This window comes from Boleophthalmus pectinirostris, unplaced genomic scaffold (assembly GCF_026225935.1).
Source record: "Boleophthalmus pectinirostris isolate CB_2022bp ecotype Guang Dong unplaced genomic scaffold, ASM2622593v1 HiC_scaffold_19, whole genome shotgun sequence".
NCBI lineage: Eukaryota > Metazoa > Chordata > Actinopteri > Gobiiformes > Gobiidae > Boleophthalmus > Boleophthalmus pectinirostris.
In genome coordinates, this window is record NW_026571140.1 from 42,465,771 (window position 1) to 42,482,624 (window position 16,854).

General features: G+C 39.7%; 1 protein-coding gene across 2 annotated transcripts; it reads left to right on the top strand.

Annotated features, from left to right (window-relative positions):
* Nucleotides 1-3,530: 3,530 nt before the first annotated feature.
* On the top strand, nucleotides 3,531-6,130 carry LOC110174778 (uncharacterized). 2 transcript variants are annotated; one of them, XM_055154925.1, is made up of 4 exons: nucleotides 3,531-3,653; nucleotides 4,048-4,653; nucleotides 5,076-5,581; nucleotides 5,720-6,130. In XM_055154925.1, the coding sequence occupies exons 1-4, from the start codon at nucleotides 3,640-3,642 to the stop codon at nucleotides 5,875-5,877; spliced, it is 1,284 nt and encodes a 427-aa protein (XP_055010900.1). In that variant the 5' UTR covers nucleotides 3,531-3,639; the 3' UTR covers nucleotides 5,878-6,130. The 2 variants fall into 2 exon arrangements, with proteins under 2 accessions (XP_055010900.1, XP_055010899.1); XM_055154924.1 differs by having other exon boundaries at nucleotides 5,076-6,130.
* Nucleotides 6,131-16,854: the final 10,724 nt, after the last annotated feature.

Sequence of the window (16,854 nt, forward strand, 5' to 3'; positions counted from 1 at the left end):
TCTCTGTGTGTGTCTGTGTGTGTCTGTGTGTGTCTGTGTGTGTCTGTGTGTGTCTCTGTGTGTGTCTCTGTGTGTGTCTCTGTGTGTGTGTCTCTGTGTGTGTCTGTGTGTGTGTCTGTGTGTGTCTGTGTGTGTCTGTGTCTGTGTGTGTCTGTGTGTGTCTCTGTGTGTGTGTGTGTCTCTGTGTGTGTCTCTGTGTGTGTCTCTTAACCTTTGTGCGCCCTTTAAAAATAGGTCCTTTGTGTTAAAAATGGACATCGAAAAAGAATATCACAATATTTTTATGCAGTACAGATTTGTGTCCAACGTTTTTATATCAGTGTCTTCATTTACTTCTGCTCTAATCATACATATCAAATATTATATAATATTTTTTAATTTTAACCCCTTAAATGCCTTTTTGTGACAGCAAAAGTACCAAATGATGTGCAGGTGCATGTTTTTTTCAACTAATTTTAATTTGTATGTGTTGGGGTTATCAGAGGCCGGGGATGTCATAAAATATTCCCAACACTAATTTTGACATTTTTTTTAGTTTTTGCACAAAATGCTGTTTTCTCCTAAAGCCCCATTGACTTCCATTATAAACACACATTTTTTGGTTGCACTGATATAACACTAGAAAATCATAAATTGTGGATTTTTTACAGGTTTCTCCTGTTAAGAAAAGATCAAATGTGTGATTTTTACAATTCAAACCCAACTCACCCCGTTACACCTTGTGTAAACCTGTAGGAAACACACCTGGAGTTTTCCTCTGATTTCCAATGGAATTCTGTGGGATTTACAGGGATTGTGCACAGGAGCTGACATCATACCGGCTCGTCACACACTAGGTGTCGCCATTTTGGCAGTAAATGGCAGATCGTCTGACTCGCACTGTACGACTCCAGTGCAATAACAGATTGTTGTCCAGACGCAGCCGCGATTCATTTCCGATTTATTTTACCAACAATGGCCAAAACAGAAAATGTGATACATGAAGATCAGAGCAAGAACCAATGTGCAAACGTGTGGCTCCAGAGTGAGTCAGAATTGGGGGTACGTACGTCTGTTCAGAACCTGCAGACACAGAGAGGTCCCAATGTTCCCTGTGTTCACGTAGCAACCAGCATTTGTTATTTTAGGCTTTTAATTAACCAGATGATTTGATGGCAATAGGCAATAGTCTATTCAATTGATACAACTTCAAAAAGTCCCTGCTTTTAGCTTAGTGTGAGAAATACAGTCGGACTAGATCCAAACCAGAGTCCTGAACCAGCGGGAGCAGCTCCGGTTCAGGTCGGGCTCAGAGGAGCTGGAGCGGGGAGTGACGTCAGGAGCCTCGGCCTGAGAAGAACTTTCCCCGGGAAGAGCGCAGAGCACGGACGCTCAGAACAACATAAAACCAACCAAACTGGACTCACGCTTCTGTCCGAATGCTTTGCACCACCTCGGAACCAGCCGCGGTTCTTGAGCGTGGAGGACCGGAGCAGCCCGTCCGGACCTCTACTCCACAACGCATTCTCGCTTTTCCTCCGAGGAACCAGCGCACAGACGATAACACATACCTGCTCGGACCCAGTCCATCAAGCACTGGTCTTGCTCGCTCCAGTCTGGAACCAGCACATGGAGAACGGAGCTTCTGGACCATCTGACCAACGCGCTCAGAGGACCAGACCAAGGACCAGACCCCAGCCCCGTCCTGAGGGTCTGTGCTGCGGTGAGTGCTCCTCTTTACCGCTGTTGCTGTTTCCTGAGCTCAGAGCTTCTGCTTCGGGCTGATGTGCGGTGAGTTTGTACAAAGTTCTACATGCTGCTGTTTTATGAGTTCATGATGACACTTGAGATGAGGACGGCCCGTGGTATTAACAGGGAACATCGTGTTGATAATTGGAGGTATCGCTGTTCTACCTGGAAACAGAGGCTCGTCAATCGGACCAATTTTGTTTGGTTTGCTGATGTACTGCAGATCTGGGACGTTTTCTTCAGCGGAAATATTTTTAAAAAGCACTGGAGCTCTATAGTTAGGGTGACCATATTTCCGTTTGTGAAAACCTGGACACCTTGGGGGGGGGGGTCAATTTTTGACAGCGTATGAATGCGTATTGTGTATTACAGGCGGGTAGTAATTACACACGGGTGGGTCAGGACTAAACCAGGTCTAATCCAGGACTAATCTTGGATTTAAGAGAGAAAACGCCGAGCAGTTTGTCCGCAAAGCGCGATCGGGCAATTGCCGCGTTTAACTCCGTGAGGTGCGGAGCTGAGCCGGTCCTTTCTCCTGTGGTCACCTCCGAGCTCGTCCTGACGGTGACTCCTGTTTCAGTCCTGGTTTAGTCCTGTTTTAGTCTAGTTCAGTCGTGGATTAGTCCTCCTCTTCAGTCCTGGAATCAGTCCTGGGTTAGTCCTGGTTTAGTCTTGGTTCAGTCCGTGCCGTAGGCAGCGCAAAAGTTTGATATAATCTCTGGTTAACGAGCAGGTGCGGTCCTGTCCTGGCCGGTGCAGTGTTGTACTGCACGGTTGCGTTGTTGTACTGGGGGTCTCCAGAAATGGCCCCGTGCAGGACTCTGCGCTGTTGGGCTCTATTACGGAATAAATGAATCTTCAGTTTGTTACATAAAGAAGGAGTAAAATAACACAAGGACGACAGCAGCAACAAGTTTTAAGAAGGAAGTAAAAAGTGTTGCACCTGTCCTGTCTGAGAAAAGTGTATAAAGTTTGTGGTGAGGGGTTTTACAGTCTTAAAACAGATAGAATAATTGTAAAATATAAAGTTGATACTTCGTGGATTTCACCTGTCGTGGGTTATTTTTAGAACATAACCCCCACGATAAACGAGGGACACTGGACTCTCACCTCAGCCTGTGCACATGGACTCACACTTGTCCCGACCGGGACGGAAAACGGAAATTTCTTGTACAAGTCATTGTTAAATACACATTTGTGCTTCGGTATGTTTCAGACTGACCGACTGTTTGTGTCTCGCTCCTTCTAAGTCACAGACGCTACGAGAGACGCTCAGTTTAATGCCCCCAATGAACGGTACTGAAACCCCGGACATTTGCACCACTTTATAAAAAAAAACCCAGACACCCTGGACAAGACACAAAATACGGACATGTCCAGGGAAAAACGGACGTTTGGTCACCTTATCTATAGTGCACAGGAGGGTTGTGAGGGCAAAGACTTATACTTGCCTGGGGTGGGTTGTGGGTGTGTGGGGGTACTGGGGGGGTGTTATATAACAGATAATACTCCCTCCAACTGTACAACAACTCCCCCTTATGTAACAGATAACCCTGTGTCCTGTCAATCATTATTTCATCTGAGATATATTTTTATTACTCTATTTATATTTTTTTTATTTTTACTTTTACTTTACATTATCATTTATATATTTAGACATTATTTGACATGTGTCTCTTGCTATTTTTGCTACTTATTTTGAATTTATTATCATTTATATTTTTACTCTTTCCTTAGTAGTAGTAGCAAAAGTAGCAATAGCGGTACCAAAAATATATTTTAAAAAAAAAAGTGCTTTTACTGGCAAAGTTTGCTTTCAGTTTCATTCTGAACGTGTCAGAGGAAACCCCTCCCTCATAAGGAGTCTAGGATAAGACAGAGAGCAGAAGCACGAGCACAGGAGACGACAAGATGACTGCCTCAAGGTAACGTGGGTCTGTTTTTATTCAATATGAAGAATATTGAGACTAAAAACAGCAAAGATGAAGCTTTAGATTTCTGGAAAACTATAGATTATACATACTGATACATAGATTACACCACCCCAAATCTAGTTTGGAGAAACAGAATCTAAGCAGAACCTTACAGTACATATTTTGGTCTGTAATGGTAACGGCTACGCAGTATTTTTGAACATCCCTGTATGGTCATAGGTGTGTAAAAAATCAAATGCAGGGCAATACTGCATTACAAGCTAATTATGACTATAATATAGAATATAACAGTAAGTAATTTTTGCATAACATATTTTAAATACTGTTTGGTAAATACTGATCTGTGAAAGGATAAAGAAATAACTAAAGCCTGTATGTTCTTCAGGAACAAACTGAAGAGGTTTTTGAGACAGTACATTTCAGACACCTTCACTGACATTACCACCGTGACAGACTTCATCAACAAAAGCTCTCAATGGATAGAGGAAAGAGAGGAAGAGTCAAAGAAAATGAGAAGAGCAGAAAAGGACCCAGAGAGCGGCTACAGAGATGAGGCTGATCTGAAGGAGGGACTGGAGCCGACTCTGAGGGGTCTGAAGGAGATGCAGATCTTTCTGGAGGCAGTAAAGAAGTTAGCAGTGACTTCAGATCATGTGTTTGACCAGAACCTGGTTCAGCTGCTGTCTGAAGACACTGATCTGGAGTTAGTGAAGAAGATCATATCTGTCTGTCAGCTCATCTGTCCTTTTCTCCTCTCGTTCAAACGAGACGATGCAGCTTTCTTCAGCCCCAAACTGGAGAATCTGGAAGTGATGCAGGTTCAGCTAAAACAGTACATTACAAGCATAAGACACATCTATGCTTTCCTCAGACAAGAATCCCTGACAGATTTGCGTTTGGACATGAATTCAGTTGATGTGGATCTATCAGGAGTATCTGAAGGTGACATTGAGCAGATGTTTCTTCACTTGAAGCTGCTCCAAGAAATCAGGTACAACACACACAACATGTTCACATGCCCAGTGCTCAGAAGAATCACTAAAACACAACAACACAGTCCCCCCCCCTCCACATCTGACCTGTTCAGCTTCAGCTACAACAAAGCCATTTGCTTGACAATGATCAGTTGAGGCCTCAGGTCTCCCAGTGTGAGTCTAGTCCAGGTCCCCTGAACCTCGAGTCAGCAGCCACTGTCCTCACAAACACAAGTCCCACATCATTAGTCATGATGTTCAAGTCAAGTCCCAGAAGTAATTTGGAAAACAAATCACAAGTCAGAATACAAAATTCCAGTACTACATCTAGACATTGATCTATAATTTGGAATCAAATCAAAGTTTTGTCAAAGTGTCTCATATAATTGCAAATATCGTCTTTCAAACCAAATTTTACAGTTTACATGTTTTGTTCCAGGGACGACAAACACTTCAGGATGGTGTTCTTGTTCCAGAACAAACACAGAACCTTCACGAGGGCATTCAGACAGAAGAAGAAGGTGATGTTGCAGTTTCTGGAGGATGTAGAGGCCTGTGCAGTGAAGTTAGATGAAATGACAAAAGGGACACGGATCTCCAATGTGGTGGGCAGTTCAGTGGGGTTGGTGGGAGGGATACTGTCCATCATTGGTTTGACTCTGATCTCTGTAACATTTGGGGCGTCTATGGGTCTGCTTGGGGCTGGAACTGCACTTGCAGTTCTTTCAGGACTAAACGCTGTAACCACCCTGTTTGCAGAAAAGGGAGTCAACCATACACAAAAGAAAGAGGCTGAAAAGAGATTTGAAAACTTTATGGAAGATATGAAGTTTCTGCAGAATTGTCTGGATGATGTTATCAACCAACATATTGAACATGTCCCAGAAAACCCCACCCAGAATGCCAGGATGGCCAATGATTGTGCTTCTGTTCTTAAAGGCGGAGGTAATATAATTGGAAAAGGTGCAGAAGTGGGCATGGCAATTGCCAAAGGTGCAAGAGGCGGGTTCATTGCACTAAATGCCCTTTTTATTGGTGTGGATGTGTTTGTTATTGTCAATAACAGCATAGATCTGTACAAAGGTGCTCCAAATGAGGACTCAAAGTTCCTGAGGGCCAGAGCAGCTCTGTGGAAGTCAGAGATCGACTCTATGCAGCAGATCTGTGATTCTCTGAAGGAAGGGCAACAACAATATGAAGATAAAAAACAACAACTCCAGAGGCTCTTCTATGAGGGCTGAGGGAGAGTCTGAACATGACAAAGCACTTATTTTAAGACTTATGTGTTTGTGAAACATGACAGTATATATAAATATGTGTGTGATGTAAAAGAGTCAAGAGTACAGGGCAGTGTGAAGCAGAGTCTGCAGCTGTGCCCATCCAGACCCAATGTAAGTGTAATGTTTCTGTTTTTATGTAAATATGCTGTTTCCACTGATTAAACTCACCTTTTGTTTTGCTCTACTTAAATAAAAATCATAAAATAATCATAAATCATGAATTCTATTTTGTTACTGCTGTATTAGTGTTTCATTTTTCAACTGAGCTTGAACAAAGATGATCTGGGCTTTATAAAAAGATCACCATGACTGTGGCCCCTTTCATGGTTTTATTTTAACACTTGTTCATGAATGTATTTATCAACTCAGCATTTATCAAACTCAGTATTTATCAAACTCAGCATTTATCAAACTCAGTATTTATCAAACTCAGTATTTATCAAACTCAGTATTTATCAAACTCAGCATTTATCAAACTCAGTATTTATCAAACTCAGTATTTATCAAACTCAGTATTTATCAAACTCAGTATTTATCAAACTCAGTATTTATCAAACTCAGTATTTATCAAACTATCAAATATTTATCAAACTCAGTATTTATCAAACTCAGTATTTATCAAACTCAGTATTTATCAAACAGTATTTATCAAACTCAGTATTTATCAAACTCAGCAGGGGCATTGGTGATTTCGGGGGCATTTCTTTGGGGTATTGACATTTACAAACACATCACATATTTAGATCACCATGTTCCTTTTATCGTTCTGAAAATTCTACATTTTCCAAGACGTTATATCATCTTTAATAACTTTCAGTAAAATTTTTGATACGCTGATTTTCCCTTCCTTTATTCCTCATGCTAAGTCACTCCCCCTTCAGAGCATCACAACACAATCAGTGTGCATCCAACTAATGAAACTACTGCACATTGCATCAGGTTTGTGAACTTGTAGTGTGTTGTTTTGTGTTTGAATTGTCACATTGATCAGATTCATATTATTACTGTCAAAGCCTGATCCCGTCAGATCTCAGAAACTCAGCAGGACCTGGTCTGGTCTGGACTTGGATGGAGACACTGGGAAAATCAGGAGCCACAGGAGGCGCCAGTGGCAAAAACTGTCATTGTGTCCTTAGGCAAGACACTTCACCCACATTTCCTAGTATGAAACTGGTGGTGTGTGTGTGATGGTGGTGGTTGGAGGGGCCACTTCTGTCAGTCTGTCCCAGGGCAGCTGTGGCTACAACAGTACTTTACCATCACCAGGTGTAGAGTGAATGAATAATGCTGAATAATGCTCTGTAAAGTGTCTTTGTGACAAAAATGTCTGTGAAAAGCGCTGTATAAATAAAGACGTACTTACGTACTAGAAAACAGCGTCTTATGCCTGTGGTGTGATCAGTGATGCATCAATCTTACTTCTCATATTACTAATAAAAGAGAACGCAAAAGTAAAACTCATGAAAAGGTGAGTCTCGAACCCCAGTTTTCCACATCCTGACCCACAGCCTAATGCAATGAGTTATTCTTCTACTGGTTTACCAGAGCTATTTTCATAATTTTTTTTTTTTTTAGAAAAAAAAAAAAAGTTGCCACTGCTGAGAAAAAAAAACCCACTTAGAAAATAGAGCCCAAATAACGTGCCTCTTTTTTTCTCTCTTTTGCCACTCAGGTCTTCTGTAGACTGACTGTGCTATGCATTTTTTTTTTTTTTTTTCACTTTTAAATTGCTGTTCCTCGCATTTGCACCTGTACAAAATTTACCAGTTTGTGGAGTGAATGAATTTTTAACTGTGAAGTGTCTTTGAGTGTCCAGAAGAACGTCATATAAATGGTCACATTTTTTATTTTTATACAAAGCTGTAATATCCTGGATAGCAACCTTAGCAGTCGAAGAGAAACAGAGTCGAGTTGAGCCGATTTTAATGCAGCCCCAAAGTGCATTTATTTCCACCACCAAGAAGAAAATCTAAAAAATATTTACAAAATTTACAAAAGTTAAAAATAGACATGGCAAAACTTGCGCTCACACACAGCATTTTGTTCTAGACAAAAGTGAGGTGGGCTCCTTTTATAGGCCATGTTTATAGGCCATTATTATTATTATTATTACTCACTGTAAGGAGGGATTGAATAAGGCCAGGGTGAGATCGCTAGATGACTGAAACATGCATGGGCTCATCTAAAACCTCTTCAGGCATGTTTTAAATAAAAGAACGATATAACATGGAAAGATCCAAAAAGTTCATTTTGCACAACACATAGTCTGACTGTTTCTTGTTTTATTTTCAGAAATGTTTGTCCATCCAGTTTATTTATTCAAAACTCCTGCTTTAAAAGTCTCTCTGGGATTAATTTTCAGTATTTTCATTTTATTATAAATTAAACTTGTAATAAATAAATAGATTCACTGCAGTGAGTGACACCTGCTGGTTTCTTTTTATATTTTCTCACGCGGTCAGTGAAACCAGAGTCTCCTGTGAAAAATAAAAGAGTAAAATGAGTAAAGTGGGAGAAGTGCCTTGCTCAAGTGAGTGAATGTTCTAGCAATGAGCCAACACTGCCCCCTGTCTGTACACTGATGACATGACAGGTGTTAGTCTCAGATCAGATCAGACAAGTACAAAGTCATTCAAAGTGATTTACACAATAACAAACACATTACAACTACAATAAAAACAAATAAAATAATAATAATATTAAAAGAGAAGAAAACAGCATAAATATGAATAAAAGCCTTTGCAGCTCAACAGAAGTGTTTTGAGGTTGATTTAAACACTGTTTAAGAGTTTTCCAGGTTTTATCAGAATGAAATCCTGAAGCTCGTGTGAAGCAGATCCCCACAGAACAGAACTGAACTTTCACTTTTGTTTAGGCTCTGAAATTTAGATGGAGAAAATATAGATGAAAATATTAAAAACACAACAACCCTAAAAGTGGAAATATCCCCCAAAATATTCAAACTGTACTCTGTTGTTAAAAATTATGAGATGCAGTAAAAAAAAAAGTTTGCGTCTGTCATGAGTCGTAGAAAAACTGATCAAAGTTTATTGAAATACAGAAACATAACAAGAAATTCTACCAGTGTCACGATACTTGACCTGTTGAGGGGAAAAACAGTTTGTCCTCCTGTGCTGCTGAATCTACAACAGAAAAATGTCACTTTGTAAACTGAATGTCTCTCCTCACTCTTCACCCCCATATCATACAACATCTACTACTAAATGATAATATAGTGTGTTCAGAGTCACAGTAGTGAACATGACTTTATTTTAGGAAGTTCACACAGGCTGAATCTGTGGCTTCATTTGTTTCTTTAAATTTGTGCATGTCCCAGCAACTTTGTCATTTCAGCTGAAAACATTTTCAGTAAATGTATTTACCCCTCATACAAACAGTGTTGGGAAGGTCACTTTTAAAATGTAATCTCCTACAGATTACAGATTACATGCCTCAAAATGTAGTTTGTAACGTAATCCATTGAATGTTATTAGGTTCTTTTTTCAGACCTGGAGTGTTATTTCATACCTGACAGTTTCGACTGTTCACTAGCGTCTTCCTCAGAGTCACGTGATGTTGCTGTGACGTGTCTGTTCAGCTGATTTAAACAGGTTTTGGTGCTGTCTTCCTACCGGTGGAGGCAGGACGACAGCGCCACCTGCATCTGTCATCAGTTTAAATCAGCTGAACAGACACGTCACAGCAACATCACGTGACTCTGAGGAAGACGCTAGTGAACAGTCGAAACTGTCAGGTATGAAACAACACTCTGGGTCTGAAAAAAAGAACCTAATAACATAGAATATTGGAAGATCAAATGAATCTCACTGGACTGTAATCCATTAAATTACTTAAAGTGAGTAATGTAATCTGAATACTTTGGATTACTTGATTTGCTGTAGAAAAGCAAAGACTCAGAAATCTTCACATAAAATGTTTTGTCTGCTAAAAGAAAATAAAAAGCCCAGACTTTACTGAACCATATTAAAAATATTATTGATAGAAGACGAGGAGACACGTCCACACGGCATGATTTAGACATATTTAATCAATAAAATAAATAAATAAACAGTGCCATATAAAAATTGTAATACAGAAATTGAGAGGTGTACTCAACAAAATTCTTGGGATTAAATATAGATGATAAATTAAACTGGAAACTGCACATAAACATATTGAAGACAAAGATTTCAAAAATCATTGCTATATTATGTAAAATCAAAATCTCTGTAAATCACAATGCACTCAGACTATTATATACACTCTCATCCTTCCATACCTCAACTACTGTGTGGAAATATGGGCCAATAATTATAAAACAAACATCAAGTCCTGTAGAAAAGGCCCCTTGTGGCCACAGACTTTGACACTCTCTCTCTCCTCTCTTGCCGTGCACCTCGCTTCACCTGGACTCTCGTCCAATCAGAAGACGCCTTGGACTCTTCAGCCTGCAGCTCGTTGTTGGTTGGTTGAAAAGTTCGATGCAAGCAGCAGTGTTTAGTGGCGCTGTTATTACCTGCTTGTTTTGTATTTGCTGTCCTCTGATTGTGTGAAGTGTGTGCGTTCTATGCAAGTAAGTGTTCATTGTTGAATGTGTGTCAATGAGAGTGAGTTTTATATTATCTGTTCTTGTTACACTTTGTTGTTAGCTTGGGCCTACTTTTTCCTTTAGCCTTGTTCGTCATTATACGTATAATGTTGTGTTTTACCTTTTCATATTCTGTCGCTAATTTCGTAGTTATGTAACCAACGCACGGCGTGGTTTTTAATTGGTTGTAGGCACGAGGCAAGTCTTGTCACGCGGTCGCTAGGCAGGCCTCGAGCAGGTATTGTATTTACCTTCATGGCCACCAGAGGGAGCCATGCCTGTTATCTATTTTTGCGACCACCAGATGGAGCTCTTGTATTTTCAGTAACATTCGTTTTCTGCCTTTCTGGTGAAACTGACAGTACCATATATATATATATATATATATATATATATATATATTATATATATATATATATATATAATATATATATATATATATATATATATATATATGGAACAATAGCAGACATTGAGGACAGTTACAAGTACCTTGGTGTCCCACAAGTAAATGGCTCCTCGAAGAGGCAACAAGGAAAGCGGCTACGGCCAAATACCTGCAAAGAGTGAGGCAAGTCCTTAGAAGCAGCTCAATGGCAAGAACAAGGTGCAGGCAATCAACAGCTACGCCCTGCCAGTGATCAGATACCCTGCAGGGATTGTAAGCTGGCCAAAGGAGGAGATACAGACCACAGATGTTAAGACACGGAAGCTCCTGACCATGCATGGAGGGTTCCATCCCAAATCCAGCACCCTGAGACTGTACGCAGGCCGGAAGGAAGGGGGCCGAGGACTAGTGAGTGTGGGAACCACTGTCCAGGATGAAACATCCAAGCTCCTTGAGTACATCAAGGACAAGGCCCCGGCAGATGAGGTGCTCAGAGAATGTCTCAGACAGTGGGGTCCAGAGGAAGAGGTGCTGGAGGGACCATCATGGCAGGACAAACCCCTACATGGGGCGTACCACCGGAACATAACTGAAGTGGCTGATATCAAGAAATCCTACCAATGGCTTGAGAGGGCTGGTCTGAAGGACAGCACAGAGGCACTGATCCTGGCTGCTCAGGAGCAGGACCTGGGCACTCGAGCAATAGAGGCCCAGATCTACCACACCAGACAAGACCCACGGTGTAGACTGTGCAAAGAGGCTCCTGAGACAGTCCAGCACATAACTGCGGGGTGTAAGATGCTGGCAGGGAAAGCAAACATGGAGCGACATAACCAAGTTGCGGGCATAGTGGACAGAAACATCTGTGCAGAGTACGGGCTGGAGACCCCAGGATCAAGGTGGGAAACACCTCAAAGGTTGTGGAGAATGACCGAGCCAAGATCCTGTGGGACTTCAGATACAGACTGACAGAATGGTGATGGCGAATCAACCAGACATAGTGGTGGTGGATAAGAAATAGAGCAGAGCCGTGGTGGTTGACATCGCAATACCAAGCGATGGTAATATCAGGAAAAAGGGAACACGAGAAGCTAGAGAAATACCAGGGCTCAAGGAAGAGCTGGAGAGAGCCTGGAAAGTAAAGGCATCAGTGGTGCCTGTGGTGATCGGACACTCGGGGCTGTAACCCCCAAACTGGAAGAGTGGCTACAACAGATACCAGGGAAAAACAATGGAACATCTCAGTCCAGAAAAGTGCAGTACTGGGAACAGCAAAGATACTGCGCAGAACTCTCAAGCTCCCAGGCCTCTGGTAGACGACCCGAGCTGAATGAGGGTGAGAGACCAACCACCGTGGAAGGTGAGAAAAACACTTTATATATATATATATATATATATATATATATATATATATATATATATATAAATATATATATATATATATATACACATTTTAAAAAAATGTATAAGACTAAAATTATAGAAAAATATAGAGAAATACAATAAATCATATTTTACCCCATCAAATCTACAGATTAAGGCAAGGCAAGTTTATTTGTATAGAACAAAGTAATTCAAAGTGCTTTACAGAATAAGAAGTACATTAAAATCATAATAAAAACAAATCAAAACATAAATAATCATGAAGATTAAAATTAATTAACTGTAACCTCCAATTATATTTATATATTTAAGTGTATAATATAAACCAATAGGTATAAATATTAACATGTACAGGGAGTGTGTGTGTAAGTGTGTCTGTGTGTGTGTGTGGTTGTTTTCTGTAAATAGTTCTGCATCTTGTATCCTGTTCTATATGTTAAGTGGCAAAACAAGTGTTAAACTTCAGTCTAAACCCCTTCAGTCTACAGAATAATTTTATTTATATGCATTAATTAGTAATGTTCAATCTATTATCCCAAGTAAAATGTTTCAATTCAGTGCATATTTTACACCTGTGAGATCAGTTTGGTTGATTTTGTGTTAATAATTGTTTAAATGTTTAAAATCTTGGATGGACTGTTGAGTCAGTCTGCTCCTGATCTACTAGTTTAGTACAGTGAGTGAAAAATATGTCATTCACCATTAAGGCCCAGTCACATATTTGGCTCCACCATTTACTGTTGTCCAGTCTGTTTTGTGTTTTGTGGTGCGTCTCCTCACTTCTCCCCCACACTTGTCCCCAGTGTCCATGGTTCTGTCTTCAGCAGAGTCCTCAGGCTTGACTGTCTCAGATGTTTGTGTTTCTGCAGTGTTGTTCTTTGGTGTATTTTCTTCTTTCCATCTGAAGATCTCCTGACATCGTTGGTGGGTCTTTCTCCAGTCCCCATTTTCCACATGGGGCTTCAGGTTACGCTCTGCTTTGGTCTTCATTGCCTGACTCACGTTCTTCTCCATCACTGTTTCCTCCTGCTCTAATAATAATTCAAAAAGCCTCATTTCTGTCTTGAATGTTTTCATCATGTTTGTGATGAACACAAACACAACAGCCACAAGGAGAACACACATGCCATAGTCCTGCAAACACATAAGACACATAAGTTTAATTCAGATCGTCTTTATGTGGGTTTGGGTGATCAAACAATCTCAGCTAAAGACTTTATCCACAGAAAGACAAATGGTGTAAACTGTTCATGCTGTGAATATTGTCAGTGTTGTTTGAATATTGATCTGTAAATGTCATGTGAATATCTTTTATTTGTGTAAAACAATGTTTGTGTATTTGAATGTTTGAATGTTTACAGTGTGAATGAGAAAGCATCTTAACAACTCACCCATGATGTTTTCTTTAAAAAGTCATTGTTTTTGTTTGTAGTTTTGTTTCCATTTTCTTCATTCCATTTCAGTGTCTCATAAGAGACAAACCAGTCCCCGTCCAGCAGCACAGATGTTACCCAGATCAGACTTACACTAAATGCGACGGTCAGTTGACAGAACCCAGTGCAGAATGACAATCCACGAGACTCTTTTCTTGAAAAAACCTGACACAGCTTTTACGAAACAGTTTGTCGATGGCGAGCAGCAGAATCCAGATAATCAGACAGGGAACAAACAGGTAAACATAACAGTGCTCAAGAGAACTACAGACGCAGTCAAACTTCAGGTTCCATATGTAGTGAAAAGTCCAGGTCCCAAAAGCCTTTAAACAAGGGCCCACATTTGCACTAAATACTTTTAAAATTTTCCCTAATGCTTCCTCCACACTCATCTTGAAAGTGGGTAAAACAGGTGACCTGCTGGTCGGGAGTGTTTGTTACCAGATGTACTGCAGGAAATACTGATTAGTTTGGTAAATCTCTTAAGACAAAAGGCAAATTTGTGATCAGAAAAAACTTTGCCAAACAAACTATGCATCAATGAAAATCTCTGGTGCACCTGTAATCCCAAGTGGAAGGCATCAAAAAGCAGGTGAGCTTCTTCTGTTCTCGTGCAGTTGTATCTGGTCAAATCCACTGGCTGCTCTAATGAAGTAAACACTCACACACGGATGAAACTTTGTCAACTTGGTCCTCGTCACTTCTGACACCATGTGATGTCCAAACTTTATACAAGATGACTGCACATACTTAATGAACCTGTATGAAGTAATACTGTACATACAAAGAACAGCTCCTCCCATAAAAACCTTCCACTCAGGTCTCTTACAGTGACAGAATGTTTTATTGTAATCCATAGTGACATGCACATTTGTTATTGTTTGAGTATCTTTTTAAGTGTTTTATAAATAAATAAAGTTTGTTTGGTGTAGGTGGTTTTCAGTTTCTAGAATGTGATGATGTCATACTCCCAGATTTTTCCTATTGATTACATTATACTTTACCATGAAATATCAAAAATGTAAATGCACAAACGTTGCATCTGATAAATTACCAGACCCACGACCCTGTGGTATTTTTAACAAGTTGAGCATCAAATGTTGAGTTTGACAAATCTGACTAATAAAAAGATACTTCATGTCCCAATCCCATTTTTTTTTTTTTTTACTATTTGTGATAGAAGAGTTGACTGTTGAGGGGAAGAGTCTTTTCCAATAACTGTACTGAATAAACTTCGAAGTTTCAGATACTTACATAAATAGTTTTTTGGTAGGTTATATTCAAGTGTCAATTTTTCAAATTATTTTAATGCATCTCCCTTGTATATGTCTGCAAGTTTAACAGTTCCCCTGATAAAGCAGTCCTTCCACACAACACACTGTTTATCTGTTCAAAGCTTTGGATTGTTCCAGATACAAGACTCAGTATTAAAATGTACATTTAAATTAAATATATGTGAAATCTTTCTCCATACATTAAGGAGATTTGCTATAATGAGATGAGATTTAATCTGAGAGGTTGTTTTAGTTGCTGGAGCATCTATTGGACTGAGTGGAGAGTTTGGGCTCTGTTTCCATCCACAGAGGGACTCGTTCAGGTGGCAGTGTCCATTGAGCAATGTGTCTCAGACAGAAGGCATAATGATGAAGAGTTAGTTCAGGGAGACCCAAACCTCCTTTCTTTACTGGCATTTGCATTTTAGTCAATTTTATTCTGAGGCATTTCCCATACCAAAAAAACTGCTTACAAATACGGTCAAATTTATCAAAATATTTTTGGGGTATAGTGATTGGTAAACACTGCAATAGATAATTTAATTTTGGTGCACAGTTCATCTTTAAAACACTGACTTTACTCCACAGTGATAGGGTTAGTGATGACCATCTTTGTGTGTCTAAGATCTTTTTTTTTTTAGTGTTGGTTCAACATTTCTTTTCAATTATTTTATTGATATTTTGGGGGATTAGAATTCCCAGATATTTTACGCCTTCTGCTGGTCATTGAAATGAGCCTGTTTGAAATCGGTTTTTCAGACAGTGTGAAGTTAATGGAAAGTCTTCAGATTTTGACCAGTGAACTTTATAACCTGATCATTTTGTAAAAGATTCTGTGGTCTCCAGTAGTGCTGGTACAGATATGTGTGGGTCTGATATAATCCATAGAATGTCATCATATAACATAAACTTATGCATATACTTGTCAATTTTAATATCTCTGATACTTGGATTATTTCTAACTCCTCTTTAAAGTTTAAGTCTTTAAGTAATGAGGAACCAGTTACTAGTTTGTATTTTTTGGTAATATGGCATCAATGAGAGTCTTACCAAAGTGTGGTCTGCAATTACAAAACCATCTGTACAGGAGTCCACAGTTGAGTTCACTCACTGTGTAGAAACAAGAAAGAAGTTGATTCTGGAAAACACCTGGTGGGCTCCTGAATAGAAAGTGTAATCTCTTTTGTTGGAATGTCTAAGCCGCCACACCTCTGTAAGAGCAAGAGAAGAACTAATGGTTTTAATTATTAGAGCGGAGTCGGTCACTTGGGCATGTGCAGTTTAGAATCTCATCAAAAACAATATTAAAGTCTCCACCAAGAACGATAGGGAATTGTTCCAGATGATGTCTCTTATTTTCCAGATCTGCAAATAAATTAGGATCGTCAACATTTGGTGCATAGACACTGCCCAAGAAAAGAGTCTGTCCACATATTTCTGCTGGTATTAATATTATTCTGCCATCATCATCCTTGATTTCTTGTTTAAATTTTAATTATGTTATGTTAAATTATTTATTTACAAGTATCAAAACACCTCGACTTTTAGTTGAACCTGTACTGAAAAAACACGTCCACCCCAGTCTCTACATAATTTTGTAGATTCTAGGGAAGACATGCGTCTCCTACAAGAACACTACATCTTGTTTATTTTTTTTTTTTTTTATTTTTAAGATGACGCAGAATCTTTTCTCTTTTGCCACACCGGCTTGTCAAAGTCTGATCCCGTCAGATCTCAGAAGCTCAGAGGTCGGGTCTGGTCAGGACTCGGATGGAGACACTGGGAAAATCAGGAGCCACAGGAGGCGCCAGTCACAAAAACTGTTGTCGTGTCCTTAGGCAAGACACTTCACCCACATTACCTAGTATGAAA

Excerpts from the sequence above, each read along its gene's own strand:
- LOC110174778 (XM_055154924.1), top strand. Across the intron at positions 4,654-5,075 it reads AAGCTGCTCCAAGAAATCAG|GGACGACAAACACTTCAGGA; the intron begins GTACAACACACA and ends GTTTTGTTCCAG.